The 14606-nt window shown below is 39.1% G+C and overlaps 1 protein-coding gene across 6 annotated transcripts in view; it reads right to left on the reverse strand.

Annotated features, from left to right (window-relative positions):
* Positions 1-1428: 1428 nt before the first annotated feature.
* The window catches only part of LOC104610650 (uncharacterized), a 37987-nt gene continuing 24809 nt past the window's right edge, over positions 1429-14606 (reverse strand). For 4 of the 6 annotated variants that reach the window (XM_010277382.3, XM_010277381.3, XM_088890100.1 and 1 more), the window contains 4 exons: positions 3200-3339; positions 2982-3110; positions 2080-2232; positions 1429-1987 (listed from right to left, as the gene is read on the reverse strand). In XM_010277382.3, the coding sequence (XP_010275684.1) occupies positions 1849-1987; positions 2080-2232; positions 2982-3110; positions 3200-3339 (561 nt within the window). In that variant the 3' untranslated portion in view covers positions 1429-1848. Of the gene's footprint in view, positions 1988-2079; positions 2247-2981; positions 3111-3199; positions 3340-14606 lie in introns of those variants that run through there. The other 2 variants (XM_010277383.3, XR_016077520.1) reach the window with 2 other exon arrangements.

The following is a 14606-nucleotide window of genomic DNA, read 5'->3' on the forward strand; positions in this document are numbered from 1 at the left end:
CCAAATGCGTTTTTCTAAAATATCCATGTATATCAAAAGTGTATCTATACACGTACTATCTTCCAAATTTTACAATGTGATATGTGATACCAATATTTTGAGACTTGGTCAATTGTTCTTAAGCCCAATGTTTTAAAAGGCTAAAGACAGAAGTGAGGCAGTTGGGTGTTATAGGGGCAAGGTATAAACCTCAGGCATTGTGGGGCATAAACCTTAAGCGAAAGAAATTAAAATGCCATGGAAATAATTCATAAATATAAACATGTAAAAACATAAAATTAAGATATTATATAATTTTATCTATCTTTTTTGATATATTACACAGATTTGAATCCAACCAAAGTTTTTTTTTTCTAAAATTTAAATACTATAAGAACAATATTATTGCACCTATGTGTTAGTGAAGAATCATCTCATTATATGTTTTAAAAGAAATAGATTATCAATTATATAAGAACAGACCATAAACAATACAGACCATGAACAACAGAACAAGCTATTTTATTATACATTGGTGGTATAAATTTATTTGTTATTTTTATATTTATTCATTTGTGCAATATGCTGATATAAAACAAAGTATAAAGTACAAAACAATCTACTAAAATTTAAGAACTAATACTGAAATTTGAAAACTAACAAGACACGGCATGGAACTAATTATAGAATATTTAAGATTGAACTACCAGACAGCATGAAGAAGAAAAAGAAAACTTAAAGTTGCTCGATGGTTTGAATGAACGAGTTTGAGGTTAAAAAAGTTTAACTTTGAAAAAGAACAAGACACGGAATGGAACTAATTATAGAAGATTTAAGATTGAACTACAAAATAGAGCATAAAACTATAAAGGTCCCAGTCGATAATTTGAACTTCAAACTTGTTGCTCGATGGATTGAATGAATGAGTTTAAAAAGTATCAGTGGATATTTGACGGTGAATCCAAATTCTATTCTTTTTTTTTTCGTCTTAAAACTCTGTTTTTTCCATATGTAAATCTTCATATTCAACATTAGCATGAGACTCAAGCCTTGAACGTTACAAAGAGAAAGGCCCAAAGGCATAAATCTCAAACAATTCAAGGCCTAAGCATTGTTGGTGAGATTGAGACTATTGAGGCCAAACCTTTCTTTTTTCTAACCTCGCCTCAATAGCCTTTAAAAACATTGCTTCAACTGGCATGCCGCACCCCACTAACCAAGTTGCCACCAGGCCCACATCTTGGAGTATATGATGTTGCCTCATAAAAGTGGTAACCAATAAGCTGGCATTCATCAAAATTCACCCCCGGGAGAGGGGTGCTTGTTTTTGTCTGTTACAACCGCAAAAAATCCCATACAACTAGTACATGCATAATCTTTTGCTCTTTTTTTTTCATTTTTGCTCAGGTGCACACGTATTAATTTGGCATATAACAAAATAAACTGGACTTACATGCCAAAATCACCCCTCCTATCATGTCTCTTGATTCTTCTATCTTCCTGCAACTGAATCAAAATGTTGTATAACAAAATAAACTCAACTTTACATGCCAAAACCATCTATGCCGTCCCGACTTTTATTCTACCTGCAACTGTCACTGTTACCATGGCCTTCCATTCCCTTTTTATTTTTGACTTGTATGTTGAATGAATGCATAAATTAAAGGATTGAAATGGTAAACTTATTAGAGTTTTAGTGTGGGGAAAGAGAAAGCTGTACAACTTGTAGATTTACCAGTGGACTTTGGTCGATACTGCAAATTGTATTGCTTGGGCTCTGAAGCTCACCTTGACCATGCCATGTCATTAATAAGATATACACATTCCTTCTAGTTGTCAACTGATTTGCATCTGCCTTTTACTCTATGCTTATTCACCTCTTGATAATGAATTTTGCCTCGTCAGAGCATATTCTCCATCAGGGAGTCCATTGTTCCTAGTATCTATAGCTGTCACTTTTGAGCATAAGAAGAAGAAAGAAGATGTGTATATCGTCACATGCCACAAACTGCAAAACCATAAGACGTAAAGATGTCAGGTGGGATGCCGTATGGTTCAAATGCAAACAGAAAGAACAGGATGTTATAGTCTCCATCACACCTATGCCAAATCCAATAGCTTTCACTGCTTTCCAGTTTCCAGCTGATTGCAGCCATGGACAATGCAATGCAACCCAGGAGCGAAAAAAACCAATGAAAACGTTTAAATAGTGTCTTGATAAGACCCTGGAACCTTTCTCCAATGTTTTGCCACCTGCATTAGTAGAACTTATAAACTACAGAGGATAAGTAATATGGGATAGATCTATGACTGTCTGTAAGGCAAGATGATACATTTTGGTAGCATAACCTAGATTTGATAGATTAAGACAGTAATAGATTCTTCAAACAGGTATTATAAGAGAAGATTCACATAAGTAATAGCAGTTTGCAAGAAAAAATAAAGCATCACATGGCTTGGGAAAAATGGGATATTAATTTGCAGAAACTAGTAGAGAAACTAAGCATGACAGGAAATTAGACAATGGAATTCCCTTCAAAGAAACAATTGGGAATATTATAAATATAAGTGAAATAGAAACCATCTCAAAAAAAAAAGCAAGTTCCTCATATAATGATGGATTGAACCACTAAAAACACTTTTTAAACTCTAAATAAGTTCCTGAGCCTTCCAAACTAATAAATGTCAAATCAAGAAACTAATGGCATTACAGGAAATTAGACAATGGAATTCCCTACAAAGAAACAATTTGGAATATTCTAAATACAAATGAAATAGAAACCATCTCAAAAAGCAAGTTTCTCATACAATGATGGATCGAACCAGTAAATACACTTTTTAATCTCCAAATAAGTTCCTCAACTTCCAAACTAAGAAATAGAAGATCAGCCTTTGCCAACAAATTTAAAGTATTTAATGCTCACATAAGAGAGGTGCATATCTGTGTTCATATCAGAATTTACCCAACATATCTATCTTTTTTACAGGTTAAAGGTTCGTACCCATGAAGGCAATTCGAACAGAACCCAGGTGACCAATGAATTGACCGATGTGTAGTAGAGAACTCTATCAACCATCCAATAAGAAGACCTAGAGCTCCTATAGCTAGGACAATAACTATATTGAAAGACCTGCAATTTTAATTGTCTTATTAAGAGCAAACTGTACCTACAAAACAAAATTTACAGATACTAAAACAAAGTCTGACACTTCTCATTACCTGGTTGCTCCTGTTGCAGCCATGAGAGCTGTAAGAATTGACACAGACGTATGAAGTGCCCTTTTTGAATCTTCGCCAATAAAGGTTAAATAAACAAAGGTACTAACAACAGCCATGAAGGAAAGCCAGAAGTCCATAAACTGAAACATCCCAGAATAAATTGCCAAACATCATTATCATTGTTATTTTGAGACTATGGTAGAATAAAAGACTTTATTAGAATGAAATATATTTTCTACCAAAACACCAAAGAATGAAATATATTTATTTAAATGCCTGAGATACTAAAAAAGGAAGCACAAATGTGGTGTAAATGGTTAACATATTCCTTTTCTGCCAAGCTTATGCATATTCTAAATTTGCATCATCTGGTACTTCATAGCACTAGTTACTTATTTTGACCCCTAAATGTGTGAGCTTCCAAAGACCTATCAGTTTAAATGAAGATCAATCTCTAACACAATCTTGGAGGCCTTCTACAAGAACTACCATTTTTTTTTCTTTTCTTATGGAAAAGTTCAGAACTGCCATTTTTCTCTATCCCTTCATATGCAGGTCAAATCTAATGCTACATATGTATAAAGTAAAACAAACAAGTCAAAAGTCAAAACTTGAATTTTGTGAATTTTTACATAGTAGGGCCTAGGGGTATTTCAGTTATTTAAATATTCTCTGCAGGTTTCAGCCTAAGTGTTTTATTAGTTGTGTTTAAAGTTTTAGAGTCATTTCTTTCAATAAGCAACAGGGTGAATTTCATTAAATAAGAAAAGAAACCACACTTGCTCAGAACCAAAGCAGGTAGGGGAAATTACAATAGATCCTCAGCACAGGCCAAAGATAGCACAAAAATAATAGAATATAATAACCTTTTGCGCTACTGGGTACCCAGATGAATGAGATGTTCAAGCTGACACATTAGGAGTGATCCAATCTCACTAACTGTCTAAACTGACAAGGTATTTGTTCCTGAGAATTCATCCAAAAAATGACTGTTTGACAATCCCCCTCAACCACTATATTCAATAAATCCCTGCTGGCCTATCAGTTCAAGGCCTTGAATTAAAGCCAACAGTTCTGCCCTAGAAGTTTCCAAACCCAGATGGCCCTGAAAACGGAGAATTACATTGTCACCAGAATCCCTAACTACTTCTCCCGCTCCAGAGTTCCCAGGACAGGATTTCAAATACAGCACCCATCAAACTTTAGTTTGTAGCTTCCATCCCCTGGTGAAATCCATTCCGACCACCCTTCGAGGCACTCTGTTATTAAAACCCGCAATAATGTTCCACCCTCTTAGTAGGTCATTCAGGCTTACCCCATTGAACTCTTTTGAGCCCAATGTGCAACCCTTACAGTTGTAAGTTCAATCATCATCTCCACTTCTTTCTGATTTTCTTCAAAGATTCTACCATTTTTCACTCCATAACCCCACAACACTACCCCCTTCACACACTGCCATAAGATTTATGGGAAGTCTTCTTGGAACCCTCTGATGTGATATTCTTCAAAGAAAAAGACAAAATTGGGGAAAGGACCAATTTCTCCACTGCTTTGGGAAGTCTCCCCCAAAATGGATTTCCATTGGGAAGTCTTCTTGGAAAGAATTAATACTTGTGATATTCTTCAAAGAAAAAGACAAAATTGGTGCCTTTCCCCAAATTGATGCATCCTTTGTAAGGTTGATGGTGAGACTTGCTACCACTTAGGCACTTATTAATTTCCTAGCCTTTTGTTCTTTCTATTTGGGAATGATTTTTTTCTTTGTTTGGGTGCAGGTAGAACCCCCTGCCAAATGTTCAAGGCTTGTTCCATTCCTCTTTTTTCAACTGGAGGAAGAAAAGGGGGAGAACTCTTTGGAGGTGCACAAGCACAGAAGTATGCTGCACAATATGGGAAGAAAGGAATCAAAAATTTTTTTCAGACAAGGAAAGGATCAGACAAACAATCATTGAAGCCATTATTGTCAGAGTGATCCCTTGGGTTAAGTCATTGAGAAGTTTCGATGATATTTCCACAAATTACCTGCTTAGGAAGTGGAAGGAGGTGACTGATTCTTCTCTTCCAAAAAGTGTTATCAGCCCGGTTTGGATCCACCTCCTAGTGGGTTTATTAAGCTGAATTTTGATGCTAGTAGTGAGGGGAATCCAGGCCTTTAGGTATTGGAGGTGTTTCTCGGAATGAAGAGGGAAGAATTATTGCCCTTTACTCGGGGCCAATAGATGTGGGAGACTCCTTGAGGGCAGAAATCTTGGCAATGATGGAAGGGATCTAAAAAGCCAAGGATCTGAATATAAGAACGTTGATCATAGAAGGGGATTCAAAGTTGGTAGTTAACTGGTTGCAAAAAGATGAGACTGGCTAGTGGAAATTTGTCAATGAAAGGAGGAAGTTTAAGTATTTGACACAAGATATAGAGATCAAGTTGCAGTGGGCTAAAAGGAGTGATAATGCCTTTGCCAATGTTTTGGCAAAGCAAGGAGTGGGAAGGGTTCAACTCTTCTGGGCTGTTCTCTAATTGTCATATTCTTTTTTCATCTTGGAGAGAGCTAAGAGGGTTTATCTCTCTTCGAGATGCTCACTTGTATCTTTTTCATTAATTAATGAAATTTTCTGATTACTGATAAAAAAAATCTAAGAAGCATAAGAACATTGCAAAAATAGATGGTTGACGCTTTCCCCATTCTTCCAGCAGAGAACACAAACATGGGGTGAAAGAGTCCAATTTTTACGCTTCTTTGGAATTTGTCACAGGGTTTTAAGATATGCTTTGCAGCCTCCCAACAAAAAACCTTTATTTTGGGGTGTATTGGGCTGGACCACAATTATTTAACTGGAAAAGGAAGGTTTTCACCTTGGTTAACAAGGACTTTAAAAAAAAGATGAACAAGTGAAACTACCTGTTAGAGAGGGGATTCAAATCCTCTCATCAACACCAGAGGAGTAAGGGCAATGTATTTGTAGGTGTTCAAGACTGCTATCAGTCTTGAGCACTAATAAATTTCAGGTTCGAAAAAGGAGAAAGAATAGTGGAAGGAGGAGAAAGAGAAGAGAGAGAGCAGTAGAAGACAAGATTTGAAAGGAAGGACAGAATCTCGATTTTCTGCCGCCGCCACTTTATTTAATATTTATAGGTTATGCTCATTACATGAAAAGGACAGATCTGCCCTTAGTCTTTACATAACAAATAGAGCAAAATAAGACTGAAACAAATAACAACTGAAACAACTAAATGACCAACAGCTGACCCTAGGAAGACGAGAACACCTTCTACCCTACAAACACAGTGGGACCGTAGCTGTGGGGCCCACATCAATGTTCTCTACACTCCCCCTCAAGTTGGGAATAAATGTTTATCATTCCCAACTTGGATAGATCCGCCTCTAGCTTCTTCCGTGGTACAACTTTGGTGAGGATATTTGCCAGCTGCATGTTGGAGGTGATGTACGGGAGACACACTTCTTGTGATGAGACCCTCTCTCGTACAAAATGTCGATCAACTTCAATATGTTTAGTTCTGTCATGCTGTACCGGGTTGTGTGCTATATTAATAGCCGCTTGATTATCACAATACAGCATCAAGGGCTTCTCATACTCAATACCCAACTCCTCAAGTAGTGATCTCAGCCAAAGAATTTCAGCCACTCCGTTAGCCATTGACCTGTATTCAACTTCAGCACTAGATCGGGAGACAACACTTTGTTTCTTACTCCTCCAAGAGACCAAGTTACCTCCCACAAGAGCACAATATCCAGAGGTAGACCTTCTGTCATCAACACTTCCAGCCCAATCGGCATCCGTATAGACCTCCACCTTCATGTGGCCATTGTTCTTGAACAGTAGACCCGGGCATCTCTTCAAGTATGTTAATATTCTTTCTGCTGCTAGAAGGTGTGTGGTTATAGGAAAATGCATGTACTGACTGACAACACTAACTGCATAACTGATATCTAGCCGAGTGAGGCATAGATATAGGAGCTTTCTCACTAATCGCTGAAACATAACCTTGTCTTCAAGAGGCTCCCCACTCTCTGCACTAATCCTGTGGTTCTGTTCAATGGGTGTATCCGCAGGTTTGACACCTAGCTTTCCAGTTTCCGCCAACAGATCTAGAACATATTTCCTCTGAGAGACAAAGATCCCCTGTTTAGATCTAACAACCTCAATACCCAAAAAATACCGTAGTGCACCCAGATCTTTCACCTCAAACTCTTGATGAAGGAGTTGTTTGAGGAACTCAATCTCATGGCTGTCATTTCCTGTCACCATAATATCATCAACATATACTGCAAGTAATGTCAGAGAGGACTCCACCCTCTTGATGAACAGTATATGATCTGACTGGACCTGTACATAACCGAACTTCCCAAGGGCTAGTCTGAATCTGTCGAACCAAGCTCTAGGTGACTGCTTCAAACCATACAATGCCTTATTGAGCCGACAAACCTTCTTACCTGCCTCTGTATCATAGAATCCAGGAGGCAACTGCATGTAAACCTCTTCCTGCAAGTCCCCATTTAGAAAGGCATTTTTAACATCCATTTGGTACAAAGGCCAAGTGTGGCTTGCTGCAAGAGATAATAGAACTCGAATGGTGGTCATCTTGGCTACCGGGGCAAATGTCTCCAAGTAATCTATACCATAAGTCTGAGTGAACCCTTTTGCAACTAGCCGAGCTTTGTACCTCTCAATGGAACCATCTGCATTGTGCTTCACAGTAAATACCCATCTGCATCCAACTGGTCTCTTTCCTTTGGGAAAATCAACTAGCTCCCAGGTATTATTTTTCAACAGGGCATCCATTTCAACTTGCATTGCACCTCTCCACTCCAGGACTGATAGGGCTTCTTGCACTGTTCTTGGAATAGGGACATTAGCAACGGAAGTGAGATAGGACCTGTAGGAGGGAGATAGGCGATCATAGGATAAAAACTGGGAAATACAGTGGGCTGTAGATGTGGTACAATGCCGTTTCCCCTTACGGACGGCAATGGGAAGGTCAAGGTCATCTGGAGGAGGTAAAGTGGCAACTTGGAGCCATAGAAGAGATTGGAGCTGGCCTGGACTACTGATGACCGGGATCAACCTGCCTGCATCGCCTGTGATAGACCCTCAACTCCTGATCCCTCTGGCCACCCTCACTATGGTAGCCCTCATCACCCAATGGAATAGGTAAGGGAACAGCCCCAAAAGTATGAACCCTACCCTCACTGCGCTCCCCTTGAAGAAAGTGACCCAAATCCCGACTCACACTGCTCTCGCCCTGAGGAGAAACCCGAGAATAATAGGGTGTCTCCTCAAAGAAAGTGACATCCATGGAGACAAATCTTTTCCTTGAGACAGGATCATAGCAGCAATAACCGTTTTGAGTTTGCGCTCCCCCTGAAGAAAGTGACCCAAATCCCGACTCACACTGCTCTCGCCCTGAGGAGAAACCCGAGAATAATAGTGTGTCTCCTCAAAGAAAGTGACATCCATGGAGACAAATCTTTTCCTTGAGATAGGATCATAGCAGCAATAACCCTTTTGAGTTTGTGCATAACCAAGAAAAATGCATTTGGAGGCCTTTGGTTCGAACTTGGAGTGATGGGGTCCGAGAAGCTGAACAAAACAAGTACAACCAAATGTTTTAAGGGGAATAGTAAACAACTCCTCATCTGGGTATAGAGGAGAAAAAGGAGATGACATATCAAGAACCCGGGAAGGAACCTAGTTAATAAGATATACTGCTGTGAGGATAGCATCACCCCAGAAGCGAATAGGGACATTGGAGGTAAACATAATACTTCTAGCCACCTCCAAGATGTGCCTATTCTTCCTTTCTGCAACCCCATTCTGCTGAGGTGTATGAGGGCAAGTGCTCTGGTGGATAACCCCATGATTAAGAAGGTAAGATGCCAATGGCTTAGCAAAGTATTCCTTTGCATTATCAGATCTAAGAACTCTGATCTTGGCATCAAACTGGGTTAGAATCATTTGGTGAAAGGTTTGGGTCAGGGCGGGAACCTCATCTCGTGAACGCATAAGATAAACCCAAGAAAACTGGGTATGGTCATCAACAAATAACAAAAAATATCTGTACCCACCCATAGAAGGGATGTGATATGGCCCCCAAACATCCGTATGCACAAGATCAAAAGGACGATTACTCCTTTTATTACTCAATGAATAAGAGTTTCTACAATGTTTAGCAAACTCACAGCTTTCACATTGCAACTGGGACAACTCAACAGACTTGAACAAATTAGGAAACAGACTCTTTAAGGACCAAAAGGACAAATGACCCAATCGGTTATGCCAAAGCATAACCGGACTCACACTCTGGGAAACAAGTGACTTCTTATCCATTGACTCTTCTCGACGAGAACTTTCTCCGAGCAGATAGATCCCATTCGTCTCACGGCCAGTCCCAATCACCTTCTTTGTCTTCAGGTCCTGAAAAACACATCGGTCAGGGAAGAAAGTGACTGAGCAGTTCATGTGTTTGGTAATACTACTGACTGAAAGAAGGTTAGTATCAAGCTTTGGGACATGTAAGACAGAAGACAAGGAGATGGTATCCGATAGCTTGATGTCACCCTTGCCAGAAATGGGGACAAGAGAGCCATCAGCAATAGATACTTTATCCCTACCAGAAGATAAATGGTAAGTGGTAAACAATGAAGGCAAGCTAGTCATATGGTCGGATACACCTGAATCTATTACCCAACAGGGTTCAGTAGTATCTGGAGCTGAGGCATGGTATGCTGAGGCTCGAGTACCTGAGTGTGCGAAAGCAGATGTGGCAGGGGCTAATGGTGACTGCAGTGGCTGAGCTGAGTTCCCAACTTCCTTTTCCAACTGTATAAGGGCAGCCAGAACTACAACTAAGGTCTCTAAGAATGTGCCTCTTGTGCCAGACGAGGATGCTGAATCAGTATTCACAGCCACATGAGCATTACCCTTCTTGCTTCTCAACTTTGTCGGGACCAAATGAGGATGCAGCTTCCAACATGTTTCTTTCGTGTGTTTGGGTTTCTTACAATGCTCACATATCACATAACTGCTGCTCCCAAACCTGCCTTCGGCCTGATTTTTAAACTCCATTCCGGTTAAGAACCAATAGTCTCAAAATAGGGTTACTACAGTCAAAGAACAACACTTGGACTATCAATCACAACCAAACACAGTGTAGGGCCGATCTGTATTCACAGTGTATGTGCACAAAACTGGGATAACTCTGATCTGAAACCAACTAGCAAACACAACAGCAGCTGTCCATAGAGTTCTCACCCCTTAAGAGAGTTCAGAAACCCCAAAAGACTCTAAAAAACAGCTTAGAAGTAGGTCTGATATGCTTGGCAGAATTAGGGTTTTAATCAGTCCTTAAAGTAAACAGTTCAGTTGCACAATCCAATCAGTACCATATAGATAGACTTGCAATAGGGTTAATATGAAACCCTAGAATCTGATCAATGCTAACAACAAACTTGAGGACAGCTCTAGGTAGATCGCAAGGTTCAGTCTAACACTAGGGCTTGCCGCAAGATCACTTCCAAACCCTAGAGCAGAGAGAAACAAGGCTAAGGCAGTTCGGCCCAACAGTAGGGTTTGCTATAAAACCCTAGAGAATCGAAGGGAGAAAACCCTAAAATGGTTTGGCCGCCCTCTCCAGATAGGTCCAACCTATCTTCTCTGATAGAACTTCTCTTAGAAAATAAATAACTTACAAGGAAATATTGTTCGCTGCCTTCCAAGGTTACCCGAACCCTAGTCTTCTCTGATCCTTCCTGACCACCAACACTCTGCAACCGTGACAAGCTTTCAACAGCTACTAGCCCTTCTGGCGATCTCCAAGAATCAGTCTACGAACTCCACCATTTCAGCTTCCAGTCCTAGAAGATTCTCATGTGGTCGGCTGGTACTAGACTCACATGAGAAACCCTAACTTGGCTCTGATACCATGTAGGTGTTCAAGACTGCTATCGGTCTTGAGCACTAATAAATTTCAGGTTCGAAAAAGGAGAAAGAATAGAGGAAGGAGAAAGAGAAGAGAGAGAGAGTAGAGAGAGAGCAGTAGAAGACAAGATTTGAAAGGAAGGACAGAATCTCGATTTTCTGCCACCGCCACTTTATTTAATATTTATAGGTTATGCTCATTACATGGAAAGGACAGATCTGCCCTTAGTCTTTACATAACAAATAGAGCAAAATAAGACTGAAACAAATAACAACTGAAACAACTAAATGACCAACAGCTGACCCTAGGAAGACTAGAACACCTTCTACCCTACGAACACAGTGGGACCGTAGCTATGGGGCCCACATCAGTGTTCTCTACAGTATTGAAGTAAATTGAACAAAGGAATCAATTCATTTCAAGGTATCTTAAAGGTCTCCTTAAACCAAGTCCCACACTAACCCAATTTTGCACAAATTTTTTAGGAGTTATTTTGTTAGTGTCAAAGTAAGATAGTGGCAACTCTGTAATTTAAATTTTTTTCTTAGTTCAAGTAGAACTGGCCACCGTTGAATAAGTTGAATTTATATTCATTCCTATAGATTATTCTATGAGTGGTGATTAATTCCCATTCCATACCCTAGAGTGATTCTAGGCCCCAAATTAAATGACTCTGATTTTTCTCTCTATCTTCTAGGTAACCATTGCAACCATCAATGGCTCATAAATTATTCATTATATGCATCTCAACAAGGGAGAGATTGAGGAGGATGTCACCCAAAGAATTAGAGCAGGACGGGCAAAATGTAGGGATGCATCTGGACTTTTAGGTGTTAGGCGGCATAGTTGTCAAGGCGACGCCTAGGCAGGCGCCCTTTGAGGCTTGCCTCGCCTAATCGCCTAATAGTTTTCAACTTCCTACTATAAAATACTTTTTTATTCATTCTTTTTTGAGATTATAATTATAAAATAGACACTATTAAACTAAAATAATGATTTTGTGTGTTTATATACTAATTTCTTTTTACTATTTTCTTATTTATTAGGGTTTAATCAACACAAACATTGCTAAATGCATTGAACCCTCAAAGACTAAAAACCTGAACCAATAAGTAAGGAAGAACTAAAAATTTTATCTAATCAGCAGCACATTTTCCTCTTCCATATCTTCTTCTTCTACTTCTTCTTCTTCTTCTTCTACTACTACTACTAATACTACCAATACTTTTTATTTTCTTCTTTTCCTATAACAAAAATAAGGGTTCAGCCCCTATATTTTTTGAATTTTATTTTCCTTCTTCCTTTTCTTCTCATGAATATGTTGATTTTCTATACTTAAATATGAAATTTATACTTCTCTTATGAAAATCAGGAATTATTATTAAAGAAATATGGTTTTGGTACCTAGGGAACTACCGTAGGATCTATGTTTTTAACATAAAAACTCCATCGCCTCCACCTAGGCGACTAGGCGACAAGGTGCCCCCCAGTCGCATAGCCTCGCCTTGGCACCTTGAAAACTATGCTAGGCGGATACTACTTAGATTAAAAGGAAAATTCTATAAAACAGTCATAAGGCCAGCTATGTTGTATATAGTAGAGTCTTGGGCAGTCAAGAAACAACACACCCAGAAAATGAATGTGGTAGAAATATGAATGCTAAGATGGATGAGTGTAAAAACTATAAAGGAGAGGATTAGGAATGAAGTTATCCTCAGGGACCTAGGAGTAGTTCCAATAGGTGATAAAATGAGAGAGAGAGAGAGAATACATAGATGGTTTGGGCACGTGCATAGAAGACTACCAATTGCACCAGTTAGAACAAGTGATTTGTTACACATTGAAGGGGCTAGAAGAGCTCGAGGTAGGCCAACCCACATCCATCTAAAAACATAGTAGTATAATAGGTGCTTCCTAATCTCAGTAAAGATCCTGTTAGTTGGGTGGAGGATTCAAGGAATGTCCAAGAGAGGGAAAGCTTGCTGGGAGGTGGTTCCTCTAGTTGTGCTGTGGGCAATTTGGGCTGAAAGGAATAGTAGAATTTTTTAACAAAAAATGAGTATGGAGGAGGTGATTATCAACTCGGCTGTTGGCATGTTGAGAGCGTGGAGATCAACTCTTACATGCTTCGGTCCTGATGACTTCTTGTCCACTTTCTTGAATGTAAATTTTTTGGGGGTCCTTAAATGAGTTTTTTGTATAAAATACTATTGTACAGAGGACCATACTTGTATATTTGTCTTAGTTAATACATTTTATACTTTACTTCTCTAAAAAAAAGAAGACACTGCTTTGGACAATAACTTTGTAAATGTAGAGGATGTTGTAGTCAAATAAAACTACAATCAGTCATAGTTTTAGTGTTCAATTAACAAGAAAATATGAGAAAGAGGAAGAGGATAAGAGAAGAGAGGAGAGGAGGAGAAGAGTTCGAATGGGAGATTAAGAAAAGGAGAAGATTGTAGATCTGCTGCCCCTCTCTTACTATTTATATTAATTCTCAAATAAGGATAAAAGGGTTGAAATACCCTTACTGCTTACATGGCAAGATAAAAGACCAATAATTAAAGACTGACTGAAATAACTACCAACTACCAACTAATTGCTGACTATAGTCATACGAGTACAGTATAGTGGGGACCACATCAATGTTCTTTACACTCCCCCTCAAGTTGGGAATAGATGTTTGTCATTCCCAACTTGCATAGATCCGCTTCTAACTTCTTCTTGGTGAGAAGATCGGCAAGCTGCATGTCGGAGGTGATATATGGAAGACATACTTCTTGAGATGCAACCCTTTCTCTAATAAAACGTCGATCCACTTCAATATGCTTAGTTCTATCATGTTGTACCGGATTATGGGCTATATTAATAGCAGCCCGATTATCATAGTACAGCATTAGGGGTTTTTCATAGGCAATACCCAATTCTTCAAACAGTGATTTCAACCATAGTATTTTAGTCACACCATTTGCCATGGACCGATATTCAGCTTCAGCACTGGAACGAGAAACAACATTTTGTTTCTTACTCCTCCAGGAAACAAGATTACCTCCTACAAAAGCACAATATCCAAAGGTCCTTCTATCATCAACACACCCGGCCCAATCAGCATCTGTATAAACTTCTATCTTCATGTGATTATTATCCTTAAATAGTACACCTCTGCTTGGACACCTCTTCAAATATGCCAATATCCTCTCAACAACAAGTAGATGAGTGGTTCTAGGAGGGTGCATATATTGACTAACAACACTGACTGCATAACTGATGTCTGGTCGTGTGAGACAAAGATAGAGAAGTTTCCCAACTAACCGTTGCAACGTAGCTTTATCTTCAAGAGGCTCTCCACCTTCTACACTGATCCTGTGATTCTGCTCAATAGGTGTTGGCTTAACACCCAACTTTCCTGTTTCCTCAAACAAATCAAGGACATACTTCCTTTGAGAAATAAAGATCCCATGTTTGGAC

The sequence above is a fragment of the Nelumbo nucifera genome, chromosome 6, assembly GCF_055504915.1.
Source record: "Nelumbo nucifera cultivar China Antique chromosome 6, China Antique-T2T, whole genome shotgun sequence".
Lineage (NCBI taxonomy): Eukaryota > Viridiplantae > Streptophyta > Magnoliopsida > Proteales > Nelumbonaceae > Nelumbo > Nelumbo nucifera.